We start from the raw sequence: 26,979 nt of genomic DNA, 5'->3' as shown, positions 1-26,979 counted from the left end.
GGCTCCCTCCTTGATGGGACGTGTTGGCCCCGGGTGAGGCCTTCCCTGGGTATCCTGCCTAGCCTCAGAGAATTGCTGGAACTAACACTGGTGTTGATTCCACTTGCTGCCTCGCATGACCAGTCGCCTGACCTCCTGTCAAAGGGCTGGGCTGGGTCACTGCTGAGTCTGTGTGGCCACCAGCCGGCCACAGGCCCTGGGGGTGCAGAGAGGTGGGTCAGGAGCCAGGCAGCCTCTGCCACCAACCCGCCCAGCTCGGCCGGGCGGCCCCACACCTCTTGGGTCCCGTCTGGAGATCGCAAGTGCAGTCCCAGCCTCACAGTAGGCTGCTCTGGACATCCAAGGAGTCACAAATATGAAACTCCATGAGAAGGGGAGACCCACCCGTGGGGGCGGGCAGCAGCAGGAAGAGGGAGAGAAAGAGACCTCACCCATGTCCCCCCCCAGCCCCCTGGCCTGGCATCACTCGTTACCTTGGCTAAGATGTCCATGGTAGCATAGGTCAGCATGTCCTGCATGGACACTGGGGTCTGTCCGTCTGCCTTGGCTTCTAGAATCTCCACCAGCTGCTCAGCCTTCTCGTTGAATGTCTCCATCAAGCTGACCAAGGAGCTGGGGAAACACATGAGAATCAACGGCCACCAGCCCCACCCAGGAACTACCCTGCGCCCCTCTCTGCAGGGAGGACACTGCAGATGCCGAGAGTGGCCTCCCACCCTCTGGCCTCTCCTCAAGGCCTGGATCACAGGGTGGGGTCACGGTAAGGGAGCTGAGCCTTGGGGTTTCACACCCCCCACCCACCCCTTAGGATGGACACTGTCGCTTTGCCCTTGCCTTAGCGGTTTCCTGGGGTCTCTGTCTGCCACTGTGGCCCTCAACTCTGACTTCAAAGGGACATAGCAGCACTGAACCTTTGGGACCTCCTTGAGTCTATGTCACAGCCACCCTGGTCCCCTCCTACCCCCCTCTACAGTGTCCTCTCTCCTTACCTGGCTTGTCCCCAGGCCACCATCCTCAGTCTTTGTTGTCCCATCTCACTCCTGTCCTTGAGCAATCTCAGTGCCCAAGCCTAAGTGGAAATGAGTCCCTAGATGCCATCTGCAGCTCAGAGCTCCCAGCCCCAAGTGCTCCCTGCTGAGAGTTTTACCAAGAGTGAGATTTTTACCAAGAGTAAGCTTTTATAATTGGCTTTAATATTAATCTGATAGGTATAGGTATTCTCTGTCCTATTCTTAATCTGGAATTTTCTGTGAAATATTGAAATTATTCCAAATAAAAGTTCTAAAACACTAAAAGGAGAAAATGAGAGGAGGGAAACGAAACAGGCTTTTACTGAGGAAAGAGAATGGGCTCGTTCTCAGACTTGGCTCCTGCTCAGGACAGGCCTCTGCTGCCCGGCCCCGCCCCTGCCCTGCGCTGCACCTGCCAGGCTGCTCCTGGAAGCGCCACTGGATCTGGTCCCAGTAAAGTGGGACGCTGAAGCCCCTGCTGCCCCGGGGGAGCCTAACTTTCCGGCTCAGGAGGCAGGGTCTGCCTGGGGCTGGCTTCCACCCCCACACTGCCCTCCTGTTACAATGGCTTCTAGTGCCTCGGCCGCCTTGGGGCTGAAGTACAGGAATCTCCTCAGCCTGGAATCTTCTTCCATTCCTCTCCTTATGACCTTCACCATCTCAAGTCCACCTGGCTCTAGATGGACAGGGTCTCCTGAGCCCCAGCCAGCCCAGCGGAAGGCTCACGGTGAGTCAAGGGCGAGAGACAGGCAGTCAGCATGGGTAATGGATGACCAGGTCGGAAAGATGGGGCTGATCATCAAAGAGAAGGAGATGGAAGACTGATACCTCCAGAGCACGTCCCCCTCTTAAGCAGTGGCCAGCTCTAGGGCATTAGTCCTCAACACAGGGAGTTGATAGTGAGCAGCCTCCGTGAGGCTCCTTTCCTGCCTTCTGGTCACGTAGGCAGGACAGGGAGGTGGGGGAGGGAAGGAAACCTGAGATCTATACAAGGGCAAGACACCTGCCCCCCCCCACACACCAGCTCTGGGTCCCGGCTTCTCTCCAGGGAAGTCCAGCTCTGTCTCCTAAATACACAGGGCCCTCCATTGCAATGGCCCTCTGGTGCCATTGCCCTCTGTGCTTGCCTTGGCATTTCTGGGGTGTTGAATCCTCAACATGGGGGAATGAGGACTGATCCTGACTTTCAAGTCTGATATCAGATGGGGGGTTGGCCAGGGTCATCACCAAGGTAAGCTCCTCTCACCTCACAGCTTTCTGAGGTGCACTTTCTGTCTCTCTCCTTTCTGGGGGGCAATAATAGGCACTTGTTGGCTAATTAAACATGGTAACTGCAATCCACCCTTCTACAAGACTCAGATGTGAGGGTTCACAGTCTTGGTGGCTCCTAATCACCTGTCCTGTGGGTCAGGCATGTTGGGTTCTGCCAAAGCTGTTTCTTACTGTCCCATCCAGCCTCGGAGTGAGTCTAGTGTCAGTAGACAGCGTCCCTTAATGCTGGTTGCCTTTGGAGACCAACAAAGGGGTGAGACAACTATGAGACTCTGGCTGGGGCCACTCCCCAGTGACTCTCAAAGTTCTCCCCCAACCCCCTCTCTGGACAGCCCAGTGGGTATCCTACGTGACTGGTTGATTAGGTGGTGCAGAGTGAGAACCTCAGTGACATACACCTCCAGAGAGGGAGCTGCACTCCCCACAGGCTCCTCCCGAGCACCCTTCCCCTCACTGACTGGACTCTAGCCATTGAGAGAGGGACACTGAACATGGAGTGGTTCGTAAGGAAGTGCCTGGGTCCCCTTTGTTCACCTATTAAGCCCTTAAAAGCCTGTAGGACGTCTCCCCAGTGATGTCTCTGTGCTCTGCTAGTTTCTTTGGCTGCAAAAAGGGAGGCGTTTTTCAATTCACTTCTTCTATAAATTCCTCAGGGAAAAGGGTGTTAACCTTCTAACAACCACTGTTCTCCTTACCCTCTGGAGATTCCTTTAGCCTGCAGAGCAGAGGACTATACCCCACTGTAGGTCATTTTTTTATCCTCTCGGTCATCATATTTGGAAGTTTAATAGTGGCAGGAGGTAGATCATTCATGGCTGCTAAGTGTGAGTCCTCCAGGGTCTCTGGCGTGCAATAAAACAGAGACCCTCACATCCTCACCAGTGAGGCACCAATAAACCCAACAGATCCAGGGAGAGAGAGAGGCGGGTTTGCTGACTGTCAGAAACTCATTTAGGGAGATGTCCCTAATGAAATGGACAATTTCTCTGGCACAGGGACTGAGTTCTGTTTTCTCACACTTAGATGGAGCTTCATGCTCAACAATTCTGTCAGGTTCACCACTAGACTACACACTGAAAACCTGGGATAAGTTTGGCCCACAGACATGCAAGAAAAAGTGCCTCATTTTCTTCTGCCACTAAGGCCTGGGAGATGACCTAATCACAGTGGAAAAATGGAGATGTCTTATTATTTTCTGCATCCAAACCTGGCCTGACTACCTATTGGGGAAATGGAAAAGAGTCTCCAAAGGAAACATAAACTACAGCACCACACCTTCAGCGACTAATTTTACAAAAGGAAAAAAAAATATTAAAGTACCCTATGCATGAGGTTTTGCCTCTTTTCTCCTTAGCTTTCCAACTATCTTTATCTCTCCAAGGCTTGCAGAGGTCTTATCCAAAACCAGTTTGAGACCAAAGGGGAAAAAGGTGTCACTTTTAAATTCAAGGCACTGTAGTACCTAAATGGCTATCTTATCTGCTCTTGTACTCTACCACCTGCTTTCTTAACAAGTTCCTCCCTAAACACTATAGCACAGGGAGAAAAATGGAATGATCTCATACATACAAGTCTTATTTACCTCAAAAATCTTTACTTGAGGATTTCAGCACTCTCATTCTCTAAACATCTGGACCAATTCTAATCTGATCCAAAAGTGCACTCTGATCTGATAAAGATGTTCTACATGCTCCTTTACTAGAATAATTATGGCTGCATCATTTTTTTAGAACTCCTGCAAATTTCTATATTTTTGAGCTCATGATTTTATTGTGAATTCACATTTGATCCTGCATGCCTAAATTGATATATTTTTCTGATCAGTATTATTTTATCTAGCTATAGAGATTTTTACACTCTTTATTCAGAGGCCAATTTTTCAAGAGTTAGCTTTCAAATACAGGGGAAAATTTTCCTTTCACAAAATCCTAAGAAGAACATAGACATGGTGACGTTGTGAATAAATCCAATAGCCACTGAGGACAAGTGGCCACTTAAATCTTTGATTTCAGTGTCCACCATGTTTTTCAGACTTTGCATCTATCATTTCCAACAGTATAGGACTGCCCTGTATTTAAGTCATAATGCAAAGGTCTGATAAGCTCTATTTTAATTTCTAGTAGGTTATATCTAATAGAGGCTTTAATAGACATCTGTAGCATTGTCTCCTACCTGTGGAGATGTACCTACAAAAGGCTACAAGATCTTTGTTTTCTGTCTGTTCTATGAATGTGTGCACACCTGTGTATTGTATTGTTGTGTCTACTTATGTGCTTTTGTCCATATATCAAGTACATGTTATTGAAATTGGCATATAGATAAATGAGCACTCATAATTTAAAATTTAAATAACAAATAGATTCAAATACATTTTAGTTCATGTGACTTAAAAAAAAGAAGTTCAATTTAAATTCATGAACCCATGAGAGTAAAAATGACTTTAAAATTACTGGTTCACAAGTTTTTCTAGGTGATCAGACAATTAATATGGTGTTGGTTTCTATAAAATATCTAGAATGCAATATCCATTGTTTCTAGGATTTTTCTTCAACAGGGAAGAGACGGCTAATACTGTTAACTACACTTGTCTGATATCTTGGTTTTACAGCTAAAAATGAGTAAATTAGATTTAACATCAATGGGATTAATCTTCATAAATGATCTCATATATACCAGAGGAGACATCAGATTAATTCGCAAAGTTAAAATGCTAAAACATTGGACTGGGGCTATGGCTCAGTGACCCAGAGTGCTTGCCTGGCATGTGTAAGGCACTGGGTTCAAGTCTCAGCACCACATAAAATAAATAAAGAACGGTATCATGTTCATCTACAATTAATTTTTTTAAAAAATGCTAAAACATCAACTGCTAAATATAAAATCAAATATTCTTGACTTCTTAAATTCCATAATATATTTAAACATTAATCATTTCTGTGTCTTCACTAAAAACAAGGTTATTAAGAGTTAAGATTCGGGCTGAGTTGTAGCTCAGTGGTAGAGTGCTTGCCTTGCATGCATGAGGCCCTGGGTTCAATCCTCAGCACCACATAAAAATAAAGAAATAAAAACAAAGATATTATGTCCATCTACACCTAAAAAAAAAAAAAAAAAGAGAGAGAGAGAGTTAAGATTCTATCAGCCAGGCATGGGGATAGTGGCTTGGAGTTGAGAGATGAAGGTCACAAGTTTAAAGCCAGCCTCAGCAATAGCAAGGTGCTAAGCAACTCAGTGAGACCCTGTTTCTAAATAAAATACAAAATAGGGCTGGAGGTGTGGATCAGTAGTTGAGTACCCCTGAGTTCCATCCATGATACCCCCCAAAAAAGAGATTGTATCAGGTATAATTTTATATACAAAGGTTTCAGTTAGGTTTCATTTAAAATATTATAAAAACAGAGTATTTCATCTTATTAAAATGGAGTAATTTGGGCTGGGGATGTGGCTCAAGCAGTAGCGCGCTCGCCTGGCATGCGTGCGGCCCAGGTTCGATCCTCAGCACCACATACCAACAAAGATGTTGTGTCTGCTGATAACTAACTAACTAAATAAATAAATTAATTAATTAATTAAAAATAAATAAATAAATAAAATGGAGTAATTTGTCTAAATCAGAAATTTTATAAGGATTGTTTCAGAATATAAATTTTTAAAAGGGTCAATAACTAGGAAAGAAATATAAGAAAATTCTAGGTATGGAAATATATTTTAATATTAAAAGTAAAAGAAAAATAAATGTTTTTGAATGAGAAATTCTTTTATGTGGTAAAATAAAAAGTTGTAGAAAGACATTCTACACAAAAGTTGCACAAAATTTGTGGAGGGTAAATCTCAAAAAGTTTGTGTAACTAAGTTGGCTATAATTAGCACAATCAGTTAAAGTTTTCAAGATTATTTCCTAAGATCAAATATTAATGTGCTGATATAAACCAAAGTTTAATCTTCTATGTGGTGAAGTAACAAGAATTTTTTAACACATTAATCTGCTTTTATACTACAAGATAACTTCTTGTGTCTGATAAGTTTTGTTATTTAGAGAAAATAGTCTTAAAGGAATTTGGGTTTGTACAACTCTGGTTAAACAACAACTATTATTTTAGAATATTACACTATACTACAGATTCTAATTTTTTCTTTAAAAGCTACACTTGGTTAATATAAAAACACCAGTGTAGTTGTGGCGTTATTATTGGCTTCTTTGTATACTAGATGTATCATGTCTTCCAAGTATATAAAGCTTCAAAATATATGGTTTAGAAGAACATTTTGTCAAGCTCGTGTACCTTGAACTTTAGTTTTGGGATTATAAAAATTATATTTCTTGCCAGGCATAATGGCACACACCTGTAATCCCAGCAGCTCAGGAGGCTGAGACCAGAGGATCATGAGTTCAAAACCAGCCTCAGCAATGGCAAAATATTAAGCAACTCAGTGAGACCCTGTCTCTAAATAAAATTCAAAATAGGGCTGGAGATGTGGCTCAGTGGTTGAGTGCTCCTAAATTCAATTCCTAGTACCAAAAAAATAAAAAGTTTCTTGGTTCATAACTATTATACAAACTAAATATGTTCTTATTCTTGTCAATTTCATTTTGTATTTTCCCTGTAAACTTTATAACTATTGTCTGTTAATGCCTTACACAGGCACAACTTCTAATATAACAACCTGAGTTAATTTGAGGTAATAGGCCATCATCTATAGGACTGACAAGATGGGCTAACTTCCAGTACTAATACTGACCCAGTTAAATGGAAGGAGTAAATAAGTGTAAAGTTAGAGTCATTAAAGTTAAAACCCAGTTCTCATACTTTAAGTGTGATCAAACTGGCCTGCTAGATATTAGAAAATTATATTATAAAAATTATATTTTGGAAACCAAAACTTGGAGATTAAAGATAAGGAAATAAAAGTGCCAAGAAAGAAAACAACCAATATTTGGCTCTTGCTCTCTGAAGTCAGCTTGAACCTAAGGACTGAGGGGACTTCTTTCTCTAAGGGCTTTGCAACTCGGGGTCACATGATCTCCCAATCAAGGAGATTCATGAGACCCTGGAGACCAGAAAGCCAACTAGGGTGCATGCTGCAAAGAAGAAGGTCATTGGAGAGGAAAACATCCCTGATCAGCTTGAACCTAAGGACTGAGGGGACTTCCAAGGGAAGCCACATGTGGTCAACAAGACCCTGACCCATCCTGGCAGATGGCACTAGAGTTGCTAAGAGGCTGCTCTCAAATTCCCAATAGTGACCTCCTGAGGAAACTCAGCTGACCCTTAACAATAGATAGGAGCAAGGCCAAATTGACCAGCTTGGTCTTAAACATCTAGAAAAATAAGTTATTACCAAATGAGCCATACCTGGGCATTTCAGAGAAAAGAAATAGTTCTCTGAATGCAACCTAAGTTGTACACTGTTACAGCCCCACCAAGAGTATGTAAGGCTGTAGACTAGGAGAGTAGGAAAGAAGGATTCTTAGATGAGAGTGCCTGAGAAGAGACTATCAGAGTCAGAAGCTTTTTAAAGTCAATTCAAAACCCACAAATTTTAGGATTGGGGCCATAGTGCAGTGGTAGAGCACTTGCCTAGCATGTGCGAGGCACTGGGTTTGATTCTCAGCACCTCATATAAATAAATAAAGGTCCATTGACAAGTAAAAAAAGTTTTAAAAAACCCAAAAATCTTCCTAACCTCCCACATAGGCAGGCTTTATCTGTGTCTGCTAGTTTGATTATCTAGCCCTAAGTGACATAAATAAAGCGATCTCTACTAAACACAGGTCATGCCAATAGAAAGGTACTTTAAAAATTTAGATGACTTTAGATATCTTAGCTACATCTTATGGGGGCATCTATGACATTATAAAAACTAAGGGTGTGTTTGTATTCCTGATAACACTGACAGATAACTAATATCCTGAAGATTTGCACTCCCAAGTAGAGGCCAAGTCCTCACTGGCCTTGCCATGGGAACAACTTCTTAGCTCTTAAACCTCCTGGTGAAGAAAATGTGCTGGCCTCTCTTACCCAATCACCATATTCACTTATTTTACACTAATCTCATCCAGAACCCATGTCTTCTTGTTCCTCTCATAGAAGCGCCCACCTCCCAGATGACTTTACAACCTGTTCTTTTTGAACCAGACTTTTACCCTGGACCTTTCAACTGACCCCAAATAGTCCTAAAAGGGAAACCCAAACTGCTTGCTCCATGTCGCTCCCTCCCGGCCTGAAGAAGCCAGAGTGGTCATCACCCATTTCTCCTTACAGCAGTAATGGTTCCTTTGATAGGAGAGGGGATGAGACAAGGGCAGAAGACAGGCAGTCAGCCTGGAGAATGGATGACTGGGTTGGAAAGATGGGGGCCGATCACCAACAAAAAGGAAATGGAAGGCTAACACCTCAGAGCACGTCCCTGCTCTCAACTGTTACCCACCCCTCGAGGAATAGCTCCTCCCAACAGGAGGAGTGGCCAGTGAGCATCCCCAGGGGGCTCTTTTCCTGCCTTTTGGTCACTTAGGCAAGATAGGAAGTAGGGGAGGAAAGGAAACCTGAGAGCTATAAAGAGGCAAGGCACACACCCCTCCCAGAGACACCAGCTCTGGTCCTGCCTTCTTTCCAGGGAAGTCTAGCTCTGTCTCCAAGGAAGTCCAGCTTTTCTCTGGTGTTGAATCGTCAACACCGGGGGAATGAGGACCCGATCCTGTTTTTCCAGACCTGCATCAACAGCACCCTGGAATTCTCTTCATAATGCTTACACTGTTTGCAAGTACACATTCATTTGCAAGATAATTTGTACTCCTCTTTTGGAAAAAAAAAAAAAAAAGTCCATTTCAGTTGACTTTTGAACTATTGTACCAATGCTGAATCCCTTGCAGCTACTGTAGAGAGAGAAGGTCCCCCTGGAGGGCTGGTTGTCCTCACCCCCTTGACTTTCATAGAAAGGATTAGGACCAGGATCTCCCGGCCAAAGTAAAATCTAGAAAAGCAGAAACTGGCAACATACCCTCATACCCTCAGTACAAACACGCACTGGTTTCTACGTCATGACCATGTGGGCATCATCTGCTCAGATCCATGTCCACCTCCTGTCCTCACGAGGGCAGGGACCACACCACCCTGGCTCTTGGTACAATGACCTTTGTGGAGTGGAAGCCCCCCAGCCCATGCCACCATTCTTGCTTCTGGGGAAGTAAAGCCGCCAGCTGACCCCCCGACACGCTCTTGCACCCACAGGCCCACCTGGAGGGCACGGGAATCGGGAATGGGGCACCCTCTGCTCCTCGTTCCTAGGATAGAAGCACTCACTGAGCATGAGGGGGGCAGGAACCAGCCTCAGAGGGGGCCTCCGAGCTGGGCATCAAAGAAGGGCAGGCATTCCCCTGAGGGTCACACTGAGACAGAGGGAAGGACAGGAGCAAGGGCAGAGATGCCAGCGAGGTCAGTGTGTCTAGGAAGCTGGGGCAAGCAGAGGCCAAGGCCCCAAGGGTTCAGGGGCAGACTGAGGGTGGGTGGGGTCTGCCCTTGGTCTTCTGGTGATAGGGAGCCACTGAAAGTCTCAGAGTTGGGGAGCGGCATGGCACACCTGAGTCCTGGCTCAACCTCTCCTCCTTGGAGAGAAGCACAGATATATCTTGCTGTAAAAAACTTTGCATGGGGCTGGGGATGTAGCTCAAGCAGTAGCGCGCTCACCTGGTATGGGCGGGGCGCTGGGTTCGATCCTCAACGCCACATACAAATAAAATAAAGATGTTGTGTCCACCGAAAACTAAAAAATAAATATTAAAAAATTCTCTCTCTCTCAAAAAAAAAAAAAACTTTGCATGAAGAAGATGCTCGCTAAATATTGGCTAACCACACAGATCAGTGACTAAATATTGTCAACTGTCCTGCTGTCCTATTTGTCCAACATTTTAAAAAACAAATTATGAAGGCATAAAACAGCTAAACTTTTCTGTGATCATATCTTTCTTTTCATTTTAAAATACTTCCATCTTACAATAATAAAATCTTTAGCTGGCATTTAAAAAAAAAAAAAAAATCTCTCCAGGGCAGTGAGGAAGTGCATCAGAGAAGGAAGAGCTGGAGTGTGGCTCAGCAGCAGAGTGCTCGCCTAGCACATGTGAGGCCCTGGGTTCAATCCTCAGCACCACATAAAAATAAGTAAATAAAATAAAGGTATCATTCCAAATATAACTAAAAATTATATTTAAAAAAGAGAGAAGGAAGAGAGGAGAAGGGAGGGCATCGAGGAGGCCACAGTGAGGTCTAGGAGAGGCCGCTTCCAGCCCCCAAGGTTACGAATCCCAGAGTGAATTCACAGAGGGGAACCGGAGGACTTCACCTTCACCACAGAGCCAGGTTCACATGGTGATCAGCACCAAGATGATCACCATCAGCCTCCTGATGCCAGCCTGGAGAAGGACACAGCATGTACCTGAGCTAACCACACAGATCAGCGACAGACCCAAGCTGGAGGGCTATCTGCAAAACTGGCCTGCAGTGTGGAAAGGCAGGAGGTCAAGATGAGACCCAGAAGGGCCCCAGAATGCAGAGGCTAAGGGTCAAGGCTAGGAAATACAAGGAATGCACCTGAACTGGGCCTCAGTCGAGGGCAAACAGCCGGGTTGTCACGGACGATGGAATCTGAGCGAGGGCGGGGTGTGAGAGGATGGGTGTAGATTAATACAGATTTTCCTCGTTTTAATAATCTAAGTGTAGGCACACTCATTGTCCTTAGAAAGGTCCATGCAACTATTTAATGGCATTCAGTGCATGTCTCTGACTTACCCTCAAATAGTGTGATGTGTGCACTGCATAAAAATACAGAAACATATATACACATCCAAGAAGGAGTGATCTATACATTTTATACAGACATATGTAGATAGAGAAGAAATTGTAAGGCAAATAATGATTTTTTAACAATAGACAAGTGAATCTTGGTAAAAAAAAAAAAATATCCGGAAGTCCCATGTACTATTAGGGTAATTCTTCTACAAATTTGAAATTATGTCAAGCAAAAGATTGTTTTCCTCAAAATGTTAAACATAGAGTTCCCGGATTACCCAGAGATTCCACTGGGTATGAAATATGTATCGACACAGGGATACAGAAAGGTCCACAGCACTGTTATTCATAACAGCAAAAGGCAGAAGTAACCCAACGTCCCCACCTGAAGAACGAATAAGCAGCACAAGATACATATGCAAAGGAATATTAGTCAGCAACAAGAAGGAATGAAGCACTGATGTCAACAGGCACCAGGGAGTGAGCCGTGGAAACAGTGCAGAAGCCGGGCAGGAAGAAGCGCGCGTCTGTGACTCCTTTTGGATGCAATGTCTGGAATGTGAAGACCCACGAAGTCAAAAAGGAAGCAATGGGTGGGGTATTGGGGAGAAATGGGGAGTGACTGCTTGGGGTGATGGAACTGTTCTAACTGCAGTGGCGACGGCTGCCCGAGTCTACGAGTGTGGTGAAACCACAGTTAGACATGCGAAGTAGGCGAGTGGTACGGAACATGAATCAGTTCTTGAAAACAGAAAACATCACCCAAAAATAAGTAAATAAAAGCTAAAATGAATGAAAGGAGCAGCCCAAACAAGGAGTGAAGAGGTCTGGGTGAGTTCCTGGAGAAGGGGGACCTGCCTCTGGCTGCATGGTCATTCTGCCCTTGACCTTCCCAAGCCTCTTGGGCACCTTTCTCTGTCCCACACCCAGTCACCAGTCTGGCTCTCTTTTGACCGTGAGCACCCTCCCTGTCCTCTCTCCCTCCAGCACGGTGAGGCCCGTGGGTGGAGACTCCCTTCCTGAGGACTGCTGTGCTGTGACCGCCCCGAGCCCATTGCCATCGCCAGCTGCACTCACCTCCGGCTGAAGGCCAGGTCCATGACTCTCCGCTGCTTGTGCCAACGCTCATAGTCACATTCGGACACCAAGCCCTGGCCAAATAGTCTGTGGGAGACAGAAACTTGATGCAAGACCAGGGTGTGTAGACAGTAACCGTGTGGTGTGCATGGGTCACCTGTGGGGCTGTGAGAAGGTCCTGGGACATACCGTGAGTGCACCAATTGTGCCATAATAAAAATGTGTAGCGCTCAGGTACTAGGCATGGCCTGTCACCCCACAAGTGCCACAATATCACACATCTATTAGAAATAAGACTCGGGATTGTGTGTCCCAACCTTCACAACCCCACACTCCCAGGAAAGAGCCAATGACAAGAGCAAGGACACCATGCACAGACATCCCCTGTGCCTGCCTGCCAGTGCCACCTCAGCCCTAGGGAGTCCCTGTGCTCCCAGCGGAGGCCCTCCCGCCCCTCAGCTCCTTACCTCTCACCAAACACAGTCTGGATGGCGCGGTACATCTTGGAGTCCTTGTTGTACTTGGTTGACATCAGGAACTTCTAAACATCCCCAAAAAACCAACGTAAGCTGAGGTACCCATGAGAGGCTGCAAAGGGCCCTCCTGAAACATGCCCCAGAGCCTTGGCATCGGCTGAGCGCCAGCCCTGGTGGGAAGCTCCACACACAGCATCTCTCGGAAGCCCCCACCTATTCACTGAGGAGGGCAGTCTTGAGGCCACAGCAACGCCTGGGGACGGGGGATGAGGGAAAGGGGGTCCAGAGGGGCTGAGCGATCTTCCATCTCAGCTGTGGGGTTCCTCACTCCAATGCCACACTCAGGACCCCACGCTACCCCGCCGTCCCGAGCAGCCCAACGGAAGGCGCAGGCTGCTCTGAACCCAGGGTGGGAAGGGGAGAGGCCTGGGGGGCTTCAGGACACAGGAGAGACACTGGCACAGATTCAGACTTGCAGCCCCAAGCAGCCCCAGAGGCCGAGGAAAACCTCCTGGAGGCACAGCCAGCTTGTCCCCAGGAGCTGGCTGGTAGCCATGGCAACATTAGCCAGCAGCTGGGCGGCAGCACAGGCCAGTGGTGAGCAGCATGGGCCCGGATCTGCCAGTCTGAACTGGGATCTGGGCCCACATCCCCGCACGAATGCTGTGGACTCCATGACCCTGGCTGGGTTACTCATGTCCCCTGCCCCTCAGTGTGCCTGTCTTATAAGATGGGCTAAGAGTGCCTGCCCACTGAGGCTGCTGAGCAGGGAACTGGGTGTGTAGGTGGGGTGCTCAGCACGCGCCAGGTGTGCACCAGCACCCTATGGCTCACCCTCAGACACAGGTCACGGAGCTGAGGGTTAGAACTGGCCACGGTCACACTCATGGAGGACACGGGACTTGAACTCAGGCAAGTTGCTGCAGGGCAGGTGAGAAAGGCTGGCATGTGGCTGAGGGCAGTGGGGGCCAGGCACATTCCACAGAGGGGTGTGGAGTGGGGAGGGGTGTGGACGCCACAGAGCCTGGACCCTGAGAGCTGCCCTCTCCGATGCCAAGCTTTGCCCTGTGGGCACCAGGAGGCAGTCAGGCTGCTTCTCTACTGGAAATCAACCCAGGGCTGCTACCTTCTGTAATTCTAGCTCCTGGGGTGGAATGCTGATCTTTTTAGCTGAAAGAAAACCCCAGAGATGACTGACTTCACATAAAGAGCCATATCCCAGGAACCCTGAGCCCACCCCAAACACTGTCATTTATAAGCTGAGCTCTGTCATCAACCCCTCTGTCACCAGGAGGAAGACACCAATAAAAGCCCACCTCCTGTCCCTGCTCAGAGGTCCCTGAGAACCTGAGGTCCACGGCCCATCCGAATCTGAACCAGTCCCTGCTGCCAGGGCAGGACAGCTTCAGCATGAGCTCCAATCAACGTCCCCACAGCCTGGCGCCTCCCAGGGCCTGCTGTCCTTGGGCTAGGGACCCTGTGGTTGCCCGCTGAGCAGAGCTCTGGGCCGGGGCATGCTCAGAAAGGCATGAGCTCTTTTTGCCTCTTCTCGGATGCACACCAGCCCAGGAGGCAGTAAGGGTTCCAGACGTGCCTCCTGCCGGATCAGAAAACAGGGCAGAAATGTGTGACCGTCTGTTTTCCGACACCATTTTGAGACAAGCAGGACAGGACTGTGAACCAAAGGAGGGAGGAAAAAAAGATGTAGGCCTTATGACCTGGAGCTTACCCAGCGTTCACCTGGAGGCAATTCCAGGACAATGACACTAAAAGAAGGGACCTAAATACAGTCCATCAGCCTTGCCAAGTTGCACACAGAGCTCAGAGTCCAGGAAGGCCAAGGGAAGCTGGAATTTATAGGACAAAGAACCAAGAGGAGCAATACCCAAAGGAGCTCCATGTATGGGGTCACCAGAGTGTTTGACGACCACCGGTACATCTGTTGGGGACTCCATGAGGCTGGGCCAAAGCAGATTCTGAGAAGAGGAGGATTATCACACAACTACAGGCTGGGCAATTCCCAGAGCTTAAACAGAGCCAAGAATCACTCAAGTACCCACCAGCCAGAGTAGACACGTTTCTAACATGAAGACTTCATTAAAGGCCCTAGGAGAGTCACCGTTTAGCAATAGGAATAACCTGGCCCTGGAGTAATCAATACCTTAATGCAAGCTGAGAAAGGATCAAATTGATCTGCAAGTTACTTTACCATCTGTCTGAATGAAGTCCAACAATTTTTAAAGGAAGAAAGCAAAAACATAGATTTTTTTAAAAAACAGAGTCTTCTTCTGTTGCCCAGGTGGGTCTTGAACTCCTGGGTTCAAGTGATTCTCCTGCCTCTTGAGTAGGTGGAACTATAGGTAAATGCCACCATGCTTGGCTCTTAAAACAAAATTTAATGCTCAACAATGAAAAATCCATAGTGTAACAAGGGTGATGACTACACCACTGCGTTTTACACCATCTTAGCCAATATTAGCTTTACTTTGCCGAGGTGAAGTTGTTCTTTGTCATTCCCTTCCTACCAACTCTGATCTCCAAATACTAGTGAGCAGAATGGAACCTTGTAACAACATTGGCCAGTCGTCAATTAAAAAAAAAAAAATAGAAAAGTCAAAAAAGAGGAAAGTCTGGCTTATACCCAGGCCTAGACATAATAAATGTGATAGAATGGTCCAGCAGAACTTTAAACACCAGTTGAAATATTATAAATATATTCTAATTGCCTAAAAAATTAGAAAAAACTTGGAGGATTTAAATACCACTACACACCAACATATTCAAAGAATCCACATATCCAAGAAGTTCAAAGAATCCCAAATAGAATTGATACAAAGGAGCTGGGCACAGGGGCACACACCTGTAATCCCAATAAACTCTGGAGCCCTGAAGCAGGAGGATCATGAGTTCAAGGCCAGCCTAGGCAACTTAGCAAGATCATGTCTCAAATCAAATCAAATCAAGTAAGGGCTTGAAAGGTAGCAGCCCTGGGTTGATTTACAGTAGAGAAGCAGCCTGACTGCCTTCTGGTGCCCACAGGGCAAAGCTCGGCATCTGAGAGTACCTCTTTGGTGTACTTGCCTAGCATGCATGAAGCCCTGGGTTCAATTCTTAGTACCACAAATAAATAAACACAAAGAAAAGGACCCAAAGGCAGATCATAATTCAATTGCTAAAGTGATAAAGAGAAAGTCATAAAAACAGGTAGGCAGAGATGAAGTGGCAACTTGAAGATAGATTGATATAAGTTAAAGATGATATTATCAATCCTAGGATGACCCCTGAGAGAGAATGCGAAAAAGCCAATAGCAGAGATAAAACAGAATACTAAACTGTACCTGATCCAAAGAAGGCAGAAAAGGAGGAAAGGGAGAGAAACAACAGACGAACATACAGAAAACAAACAGGAACACAAGGGACTTAAGCCTAACTGTAAAAATAATTACATTAAACATAAATGCCCTCAAGCGCTCCATTTAAAGGTAGAGACTGTCATACCGTATACAACCACAAGAACTCAACTACGAGCTACCTATGAGACACCCACTTTAAATCCAGAACCCCAAGGGTTAATAGTAAAGAGACGCCAGGCGACAACAAGCGGAAGAAAGCTGAAGTGGCTGTATTGAAGCAGAGAAGAGGCACTCCAGGCAAAGAGCACTCCCAAGGGTAAAAACAGACATTTCCAAGAATAAAGGGGTCAATTAAAAAAAAATTAGGAAAGTCAAAAAAGAGGAAAGTCTAGCCTATACCCAGGCCTAGACACAGTAAATGTGATAGAATGGTCCAGCAGAACTTAAACACCAGTTGCAATATTATAAACATATTCAAAGAGGTTAGTCCTTCATGGAGACATCATCCTACTAAATGCATACGTATCGGATAATAGAACACCAAAATACATGAAGTAAAACAGGTAGGACTGAAAGTTGAGACAAACTCATGACTTTGATTGGAGGGTCCAAGACCCCACACCCAGTAATTGTCAGAACAGTTAGAAAGAACTTGGAGGATTTAAATACCACTACACACCAAGTTGATCTAATAAACGTTGGTAAGACACTATTCAGCAATTATGAAATATGCATTCTTTTTAAGTATTTGTAAATGTTTATCAAAATGGACCATATGCCAGGCCCTAAAACAAATTTCAATGAATTTAAAAGAATTGAAATCACAATGAGTATTTTCTCTGATCTTAAAAAACTAAATTAGAAATCAATAACAGAATAATATCTTGAATATCCAGTAATATCTAGAAATGGAATAACACACGTCTAAATAATCCATGGTCCAAAGAAGAAAGCACAAGAGAAGGTTAGAAAATATTTTGAATTGAATTAAAATTAAAATATGACCTACTAAATTTGTATTAAGGCAGTTCCCTTTAAGTATTTATTTTATAGGCTTTTTTTCCCTATACTTTTATTTTGTTGATTTAGGTTTTTTTTTTTTTTTTTTAATATGGTACTTGGGATCAAACCCAGTGCCTCACACTCTACCAATGAGCCACAACCCCAGCCCTTAAGTGTTTCTTTTGAAAAAACAAACAAATGATTGAAATCAATGATATAAACTCTCACCTTAAAAATTAGAACAAGAACAAATTAAACCAAAATTAGTAGAGGAAGAAAATGATAAAAACCTGAAATCAGTAAATAAGAAAATGGAAAAACAATAGAGAAAGTTGTTAAAGCCAAAATGGTTCTTTGAGCCACTCATTCATTTGCCTTGTAGACTGATCAAGAAGTAAAAGAAAACCCAAATGACTGTTCTCAGGAATGAAGGAGGGGACATCACTACAGATCCTACAGACATTAATAAGATGAGTAAATGTCGTGAATGCCTTTGTACCAATTATTCTGACAACTTAAATGAAATGGACAATCCATGAAAGACATGAATTACCAAACTCAAGAAAAAACAACAACAACAAAAAATCAGAATGACCAAATGTCAATTAAATAAACTGAGAAGGAAATCCTGACACGTGCTACAATGTGGGTAGAACTAGGGGATGTTTTGAAAGCAAAATAAACCAATATCAAAAGAACCAAAATTCTATGAGTCCACCTAGATGAAGGGCTGCAGTTAGTCAAATTGATAGAGGCAATAAGTGTGGTGCTGGTTGCCAGGAGCTGGGGTAAAGGAAAATGGAGCTTTATTGTTTAATGAGTACAGAGCCTCAGTTTGGGAAGATGAGGAAGTTCTGGAGTTGGGTGATGTTAAAGAATGCACAACAATGTGAAGGTACTTAATGTCCCTGAGCTGTACACTTAATTAAAACTGTAAATTTAGCAAGGTATGGTGGTGTGTAATTGCAACCCCAGCTATTGGGGAGGCTAAGGCAGAAGGATTGCAAAGTCAAGGTCAGTCTGGGCAACTGAGGGAGACCCTGTTTCAAAATAAAAATTTAAAAAGGCCTGGGGATGTGGTTTAGTGGTTGGACATGTTTGCCTAACATGGGCAAGGCCCTGGCTACCAATACTAAAATAAATGATGCATTTTATGTTATATTTTATTTTATAATACTTTAAAATTTAAAATATTTTTAAGTACATGACTTTTAAAACACATGAATTATTTATTTATTTATTTTATGTACCAGGGATTGAACACATAGGTATTTAACCACTGAGCCGCATCCCCAGACCATTTTTGTATTTAACTTAGAGACCGGGTCTCACTGAATTACTTAGGGCCTCAATAAATTGCTGAGGCTGGCTTTGAACTAGTAATCTCCTGCCTCACCCTCTGGAGCTGCTGGGATTACAGGCGTTCACCACCATGCCTAGTGAAATGTTTAATTTCTCAAAATACAAACAAAACTTCCCTTAAAGCCAAGTCTAGATCCATGGCCCCACTGGTGAATTTTATAGAACATTAAAGAAAATAGTAATACCATTCTTATGCAAATTCTTAAAAAAAAAAAAAAAAAACGGAGGAGGGATTACCACTTCCTGACCCGCCTTGAGTCTGGTATTAACCTGATACCAATACCTGACAAAGGCACTACAAGAAAGTAAATACAAGAACAAAAAACCTGAATCTAGAAAAATAAGCCTTAACATATCATGACCAGGAATGCAAGGTTTGTTTAATACTTGAGTATCAGTTGCCACACTCACATAATGCACCATACTAATATACACCTGCAAGTATCGTGAAAGTCTCTATGCATGTTCTTGGTCGCATACTTTAAAACCTCTTAAACTATGTCTGTGAAATTGAGCTTTTTTTGAAAATAATCTTTGACCTTCAGTTAGTAACACCATGGTTGTTCAGCCTGTCTCCTGAAGTGTGCCCAAAGTTGTATATTAGGGTTGGGGTATTGCTCAGGGGTAGAGCATTTACCCAACACATTTGAGGCCTTGGCTTCAATCCCCAGCACCACAAAAACAAAACAAAGCAAACCCCACTAACACCACCTGTTGTATTTCGCCCCTCACCGCGGCCACGCAGTGTCACAGCAGTATATCTAAACATCCACTCTGAAAAATAACAGTGCCAACACTAACTGAGCAAATGGCGTGTGCCTGGCATGGGCCCCATGGCTCCAGCCCACTGTTCTAAGAGAGGCAACATCCCTGTTTTATAGATGAGGAACCAGGCCAAGAATGAAGTCACTTGTCCTAGGTCCCACAGCCAGCCAGCCATAGAGCCCAGATTTGAGCCTGGTTTGGCCAACTCCAAAGCAGATGGTGGGTATTCATTCTTTATTCCTACATGGTACAGACTAATGCCATCTGTCTTGGTTTCCTCATCTCTAAAATGGGGACTAATAAATGCCCCCACCCCGTGAAGATGAAATGGGTCAACAGTGATGGAGTACCTAGAAAAGTACCTGGCACATAGTAAGCACTGCTTGAGTATCTTAGAAGCTTCGTGTTAGGCAAATCCACCCATATTTGATTCTCATCAGAGAGCTTCAAGGTAGGGTTAAAATTGCTGCCTCTTTAGATGAAGAACTGAGGCCAAGAAAGGCAAATCCACTACATTTTAACCAGATGGATCAAATTCCCAGCCCAAACAGGAACAGTAGAGTCCCCTCCCTCTCCGTGTGCCCATGGCAGTGCTTGGAGGTGGCCCCAGTGGTGGCCTCTTTCTAAGAGGCCTCCCCTTCTGGAACCTTGGGAGAACAGCCCGAATGCATCTGGCTCTGGAGCCGTCCTCCATGTCCCTGGGACCAGGTTTCACTCCCCCAACCCAGGGAAAGGGAGGGAGCTGCCCTGGAAACCACACCTTCCCTACCTTGACTGACTCAGGGCTTGTGACGATGACAGAGGTTTTGTGGAAGACGTTGACACGCACAACAGGTCCGTACTTCTTAGCCCTGGAAATCAAAGTGACCAGAAGGAGGCTGTCAACCATCAGAGATGTGCCCCTCAGCCCAGCCTCAGCCCAGGGGGTGCCCTACTGCCAGGGGAAACAGCAGCATCCCGTCCCAGAAGGTGCTCAGCACAGGGCAGGAGAAGAACCCCGTGCTGGGGGTCCGGAGGCCTGGGGGTGAGGCTCTGCTCTTGCCCAACCACGGCTGAGTCACATCCCCCTCTGGGCCTCAATCTCCATGCCCATGAGATATGACTGCAAGACCCTCATTCAATTGCCTGGGAAGGTCCTTCTGGGAACCATATCTTCATGACAACTTTTCTTGGGAAGCCCTTTGAAGAGCATTAAGTCCCATCCCAAACAATGACAGTCTTGTCCCCTGCCACACACCCAGTTTATAGATAAGGAAACTCAGGCTCAAAGGGCTTCTGAAGGCTGGTCTAAGGTCCCCCCTTTGATGAATGGCACAAGGTGGCCTCCATCCAGCCTCATTCAGGTGTGGCCTGGGCCAGGGGAGGGTGGGGCTGGGATTTGTGTGACTAAACGGGATGACTTCCCCCTGAGGACCTGGAGTAAGGCAACAAGTGACAAGTTTGAACCCACCAATCCAAAAACACATCTTGGAGCACACGGCCACAAACCTCGTCCTTTTTCCAAAAGCAGGGGAGGTGTCCTAGAAGGAAACTGGAAGAAGAGGAAGCATTAGGCTCAGCAGCAGCACCACTGAAGGCTGCCCACCCCCACAGGACACAGGGAGGCCTGAGCGAGAAGGCCGTGGGCTGGCTCAGGACCACCAGGCAGTGAGCAGAAAGGACGCAACCCCGGTCCCACCAGCGCTAAAGGCTTCCTTGGAGGGGAGGCATTGTCCCTGGCCAGAGCTCCAGGGCTGGCACATAGCAAGGTTCAGGAGCATGATGTGTCTCGCCTTCTGACATCCGTGGCGTACTTCCTGTGGCGAGCACCATGCTAAGCCTCACCCCACCTGGGCACTCTGTCTCCTGGGTAAGCTAGGTATCATGAACCGTGTCACTTGTAGGCAGAGAGGTAGGGACCTGCCCACAACTGCACTGCTAGTCCTGGGGTGCTCCAAAAGCCTCACCAAGGGCCAGTTTATCTAAGTCTGCAGGGGAGGCACTGGAGCATAGCAAGCCTGTTGGGTGTGACCTTGAAGCACATTTCAGGATGCCCGTGACTTCTTGCCTCTTACATGATTTTATTCCAATCATGCTCACTGCAGCATCCCAAATGGGTGACGATGAGACTGCAGTTGGAGTTTTCTGGGTCATGGAGCTCAGATTCTCCCAGGGAGAGATGGAGAGAAGATTAAAAAGAGGAAGTAAATAAACATGATGCCAGAGAGGGATGGGAGAAAAACAGGATACATATTGGGACGAGAGTGCTGGGGAGAGGGGCAGGAATGGCCATTTATACAGGCAGGAACATCTCTCCAAGAATGTGGCCTGTGATCTGACACGTGCAAGTAGTAAAGGATTTGGCCACACAGGTATTTAGGGAAATAGCAGTCCAGGCAACAGGAGCTGGTGCAAAGGCCCTGGGGTACGCATGTGCTTAGATAGCGAGAAACCCCCTGTAGCCAGAGCAGAGTACTTAAGAGTACAAGGTGGGGTCACCAAAGTTGTTCAGTGGACATAGGGTGCCATAGGCTGTTGATCAAACTTTGCTTTGAAATCAGTCACATGGGACCACTGTAGGGTTCAAGCAGTGGAGGGATCTGATTGGGGCAGATCCCAAATAGATTCTTTCTGCTGCTGTGCTGAGAGTAACTGGAGTGGGACAGGGGACTGGAGTGAAAGCAGGGGCACCAGTGAGGGGCTAGGAGAGGCGATGAGGCCAGACCAGGGTAGGGCAGTGGAGGTGATAAGAAGTCAGATTTCTGACTGTCCTCAAAGGCACAGCCAACAGCGCACACTGACCACACTGATGTGGTGGTAAGGCATGGGAGGTGCCAAGGGTGCCCTGGGCTGTGGCCTTGGAAGCTGGGAGAGTGGGTGGAGCTGCTGTTCACTAAGATGAGAAGGACCGAGCAGAGCTCGCCGGGCTGGCAGACGGCCTCCTGCCCACCGCATGATTCTGCCACCAGGACCCCTCTGGCTCTGCTCCAGAGAGGAATGGGCCACAAGTTCCAGGAGGTAAACACACCGTGGAGAAGCCCCCACCACCAGCCCCGGCTCCCTCCACCTCTGCCGGGTGGCTCTGGCATGTTCTCTGTCCAGGACACTGAAGGACCAGGCAGGATGAGGACGGGGAGCTGACAACTGGGTACCCCTGGGGTTCTGGAGCAAAGCTCATTCAGTGGAGAGGCAGGAGCCAAAGTTCCGAGTTCCGAGGCAGAGTTGGCCATGGGGTAGGAGCTGCAGGGAGCGAGAGGGTGAAGGGCAGGGTCTTCCAAGCCGGGGATTGGACAGCAGGTTATATCAAATGGTGTGGTGCAGAAGAGAGGACCAACTGATGGCCAGGGTGGGGGGCAGAGGCTGGCTGGGGCAGGGTGGCTGAGCAGAGGGGCAGGCTGGCCTGGGCCAGGACACCGACATCCATCTGCAAGAACAGATGGAAGACACAGGGTGGGCATCGAGGCGCAGGCCCCTGGAAAGAAGTTCTCTGCACTCATTCCGTTGGCTCAGGGAAGTAGGAGGCGAGAATAAAAGCCGAGTGTGTGGGTGGAGGAGAAGGTGACGGAAGTCAAGAGAAGGCAAGAGAGCAGACTGGAGAGTGGGCGGAAAAATGCTCTGGGGCAGGAAGTACACAGTGACCCTGGCAAAGGAGGCCCATTCCAGGTGAGTAGCCCTGCACCGACACCACTCAGCTTACAGAAGGATGAACAGACAGGCTGTATTTTCAGAGTAATCTAACATTCTTACTGTCAATCCCAAAATCTATTCGTGTTGGGGGAATGGTCTCATTCTTGTAGGCCTGTGTGACTCCAGTGGGTCCCCAGCTGCTGGGGTCTACCACCACCTGGGAAGAAAGGCAAATGTCACCAAAAGGTGACAGAGGGCAGGGAGTTGGGTAGGATTCCCATGGCCAGTCAAGAAAGGAAACTAAGAGCTATTCCTTCTGGTTCCTGCAGGAGATGCCAGGAGAGGACAGCAGGAGGCCGGGTGTTGGAAATAGGCAGGTATGGCTGAGGGGATCGCGCCACACTGGGGCTTTCAGCTCAGCACCCCCAACGGACAGAAGCCCACTTGCCACACCCCTGGTGATAGACTGGATATGGTAGGGCAGCCCAGAGAGATGGGGCGGACAAAGAGTCCCCCTGTCTGGCACTGCCCAGCACGTCCACTTTCCTATAACACTGTGATTGGCCAGGTGTGAATCCAAGGTTTGCTATGGTGACAGAAAGCCCTGGACAGGAACCAGAGGAGGGGCCCACAGTGAGACCACTTGGGGATGAAGGGAGCCTACGCCCTGGCTGAGCAGTGGGGACCCCACCAGGGGTGAGAGCTGGGTCAGTGCCTCACCTGGTGGGCCGGGACGGCGAGTGTTCAGCTGCGCATCCAAAATCTACTGGCTGCACCACAGACAGAGCCCGAGGAGGGGCCTCGCCATGGCTGGGAAACACCCTGGGCAGCTGGGCAAGTCAGACGGGAGGAGAGAACCAGCTCTGTCCGGAGTCAAAGTCAAAAAAATGTCTTCCAAAATAAATAAAAACCAGGAGAGACCGTGCAGTGTCAAGTTGACACCACTGCACGCCACCAGACGGCCGGGGCTGATGAGAACATTAGAGAGCCGCGACAGAGAAATAAAGAAGCAACCCACATGGGTGTGAGACAGGCAGGGGGCTCTAAGTTTTTGTCTGTTAAATGAATCAGTGCAGAGGGACATGGTAATAAGAGCACAGAGAAGGTCACTGGGAGGACATCCTGGAGAAGAGGGCCTCCTACAGAAGAAGGTCAGAGGGTGGGCCAGACCACAGCAGCTATAGAGGTTTCTTGCTACAAGCTGGCAAAGCCTTGGAATAACAAGGGACAAATGCCACTACTGGAACCCTACTACACAGACCTCCTGTCAATTACGGCATTGCCAATCACGGTTCCAGGATTGAGGCTTTGAATGCCGAAATATCTAATTTGTGCTAGGAAAGTTTTCAGAACTTTCATCAAGCGGTTTTATATTTGACCACCAATCAAGTTGTAATCCAAAATCTTTATATATGCACTGTTCAGTTCACCTCCTTAATAAAGAGCCCTACAGTGATTATATTCAGCCTTCTTCTACTTTTTTGCCCCCTCCCACACACCTGTAGGTCACAGGTAAACTCTTGGTGCAAGAGATGGGGATCATTCAGCCGTAAAAAGAGAAGAAATATGCACACATTCCACTATATGGATAAACCTCGAATACATTAAGTAAAAGAAGCCAGACTCAAAGGCCATATATTTATGATTCCATTCATATGAAATATCCAAAGTAGGTGAATCTGTAGAGACAGAAAGCAGATTAGTGCTGGGGCTGTATGGGGTGGGATATGAGGAGTAATAGCTAATAGGTAAAGGGTTTCTTCTTAAAGGGACAAAAATGTCCTGAAAGTAGTGGTGATGGTTTTATGACTCTGCTACTATATTAAAATCACTGAATTAGAAGCCATGCAGTGGTGCATGTTTGAAATCCCAGCGACTCGGGAGGCAGAGATAAGAGGATCACGAGTTCAAAGCCAGCCTCAGCAATGGCGAGACACTAAGCAACTCAGTGAGACCCTGACCTAAATAAAATACAAAATAGGGCTGGGGATGTAGCTCAGTGGTCCAGTGGTCCAGTGGCATTGGTCCAGTGGTCCAGTTCCCTGGAGTTCAATCCCCAGTAACCCCCCGCCAAAATCACTGAATAATATACTTTAAAAGGGTAAATTTTACAGTATGCAAGTTATATCTTGATTTAAAAAAATATGTAGAGATAGGGAGTTGACTTAATTTCTTCCTTCTTCACATACAGAGATCCAACCAGGTATGTAATGTTTGAAGCTCTTGGGGTTATAAGGAGACTGAGACCCATGAGAACAAGCGCAAAAACACGCATTCCCAGCTTTGGTTACTGAGTTGGAGAGTGCTAGTGCGCCTAACGGAACTGTAGATTTCCACCATTCAACCTTGAATCACTATTTATTGTCTACTGTGCATGTGCCAGGTGCTGCTGTGTTGGGATGTCAGGACACAGCAGTGAATGAGACAGACACAGGCCCCAGGGGAGAGACAGGCACTTAACATGAGGTTGCACAAATAATTTGCCAGTTACCATTATGCTGTTAAAAACTACATGGTGGCTTAAGGGTTTATGAAACAAATGCAATAAATCCAAGATCAGGCAAGGAGGGATCTCTCTGAAGAGTTAGCTTCTAATCCAAGCATGGAGGGCTAGGGAAAGATCCACCTAGGTGGAGTAGAAAGCAGAACTGCTCATCAAGGGAAAGGAGGTACCAGGAAGACCCAAAAGTTGGAAAGGGCAGAGACAACAGAGAGCCAAGGGGAGAACAGTTGCCTCCCCATGTCACCAGCCAGAGATCATTCCTGAAACCACCAAACAGAAATTCAGGCTCTAGAGCCAGCACTTCTGGCTTGGGCTGGAGACAGATACCTTCCAGAATGTTCATGCCCTGAGATTTTAAAAAGTGTGTCTAATACCATTGTTTATTCATTCATTCAACAGATATTTATTGAGCAACTGCAACATGCCAGGTGCTGGGTATACACAAGTGAACACAGAGCATCCCTACCCTCTTGGGGCTCACAGTCTAAATGGGGAGACAGACAATCAACAGGTGAACAGACAGTCAACAGGTGGAAAGGTGCCTTCAGGAGAGATGGCCTCATAAAGAGTTTGGGGCTGAGTGGTTTGACACAGAGTGGTTGGGGAAAGCCTATCAGAGGTGACAGAGGAAGAAGCCCACCATGCCTAGGCTCCAGAAGGGAAGGGGAAGATCTGGTGGGGTGAGAGCCAGCTTGGGATAGAGGGAGGGCAGCAGTGAGCAGCAAGACAGAAGAGAAGGGTGCAGAGCTGGCCGGGAGAACTCATCAGGGGCCTTGCTGGCCATGCAGTGGACTTAATTTGGAACTGGGTTTTTTGGTTCTGAAGTGACGGAAAGCCCTAGGAGCAGGGAAATGACATAGCAACTCCAAAATTCAGCAACTCCAAAGTTCTGGTGAGGGGGTTGGTAAGTTGGGTGGGGACCAAGAATGGGACAAAAGTACTGAAATGATAACGGGTATTTCCCAGGACAGAAACACAACAAACACGAGGGAATGTAACCAAAGAGTGCACTTTGCTAGGTTAATCCTGTCCGAATCCCAAAGTTAAGAGCACCCACTTTGGAGTCAGGCTGACGTGAGCTTAAATCTAGGCTTATCAACTGTGTGACCTTGGGCAGGTGACTTCGCTTCTGCGCGCCTCAGCCTCCTGGTCTGAACGATGGGTTAACAATAGAGCCTACCTGACAAGGTTGTCGCTGCTATCACGTTTGTGGGGCCCAGCCGAGCGGCGGGCGCCCAGCAGCTGCTGCGGCTGTGAGTAATTTGTTACTAAGAATAGTTAGCGCCCCTCTCACGGCCTCGGTCTCCAAGCGGTCGCGCGCAAAGACCAAGCTGGACCCCCAGACCCGATGCTGGCAGGGACGCGGCCCCCGGCCCCCCAGTCGAGCGCCCCATCCAGGCCCCCGCCCCCACCCCCCGCTCACCTGGGCCGCGGCGGCCCGGGGATGTGCTCATAGCGGCTGCGAGCGCGATGCACGAAGGTGCAGCAGAGGCCGAAGGCGAGCAGGACGGCGCTGCCGAGTAGCAGCAGCCCCGGGGCTCATGGCTCCGGGCCAGGCCAGGCCAGGCCAGGCCGGGTGGGCGCCCGTGCCGAGGGGGCGGGAGGCCGCGAGCGACTCGGCTGTCAGAGCCGCGCGCCGCCTCGGCCCCAGGCCCCGGAGCTCCCCAGCACCGCCCCCGGCCGCTCGGCTCCGCCCCCTCCGGCTCGGCCCCGCCCCGGGCGCGCGGTCCCCGCCAACCACGTCTCCAAGTTCGACTCCAGCGCTTGGAG

The 26,979-nt window shown here is 47.2% G+C and overlaps 1 protein-coding gene across 2 annotated transcripts in view; it reads right to left on the bottom strand.

Moving 5' to 3' along the window:
* LOC107150458 (cholesterol 24-hydroxylase) overlaps positions 1 to 26,888 on the bottom strand; it is a 38,787-nt gene extending 11,899 nt beyond the window's left edge. The window contains exons 1-6 of one of the 2 annotated variants that reach the window (XM_015495495.2): positions 26,633 to 26,888; positions 20,551 to 20,631; positions 19,870 to 19,951; positions 12,610 to 12,683; positions 12,143 to 12,229; positions 474 to 612 (exon numbers count right to left, since the gene is read on the bottom strand). In XM_015495495.2, the coding sequence (XP_015350981.1) occupies positions 474 to 612; positions 12,143 to 12,229; positions 12,610 to 12,674 (291 nt within the window). In that variant the 5' untranslated portion in view covers positions 12,675 to 12,683; positions 19,870 to 19,951; positions 20,551 to 20,631; positions 26,633 to 26,888. Of the gene's footprint in view, positions 1 to 473; positions 613 to 989; positions 1,070 to 12,142; positions 12,230 to 12,609; positions 12,684 to 19,869; positions 19,952 to 20,550; positions 20,632 to 26,632 lie in introns of those variants that run through there. The other variant, XM_048799317.1, reaches the window with a different exon arrangement.
* Between the last annotated feature and the right edge of the window lie 91 nt (positions 26,889 to 26,979).

This window comes from Marmota marmota, unplaced genomic scaffold (assembly GCF_001458135.2).
Source record: "Marmota marmota marmota unplaced genomic scaffold, marMar, whole genome shotgun sequence".
In the NCBI taxonomy this organism is placed as follows: domain Eukaryota; kingdom Metazoa; phylum Chordata; class Mammalia; order Rodentia; family Sciuridae; genus Marmota; species Marmota marmota.
The sequence above is the reverse complement of the archived record's forward strand: the minus strand, read 5'-3'. Positions and strand labels throughout refer to the sequence as shown.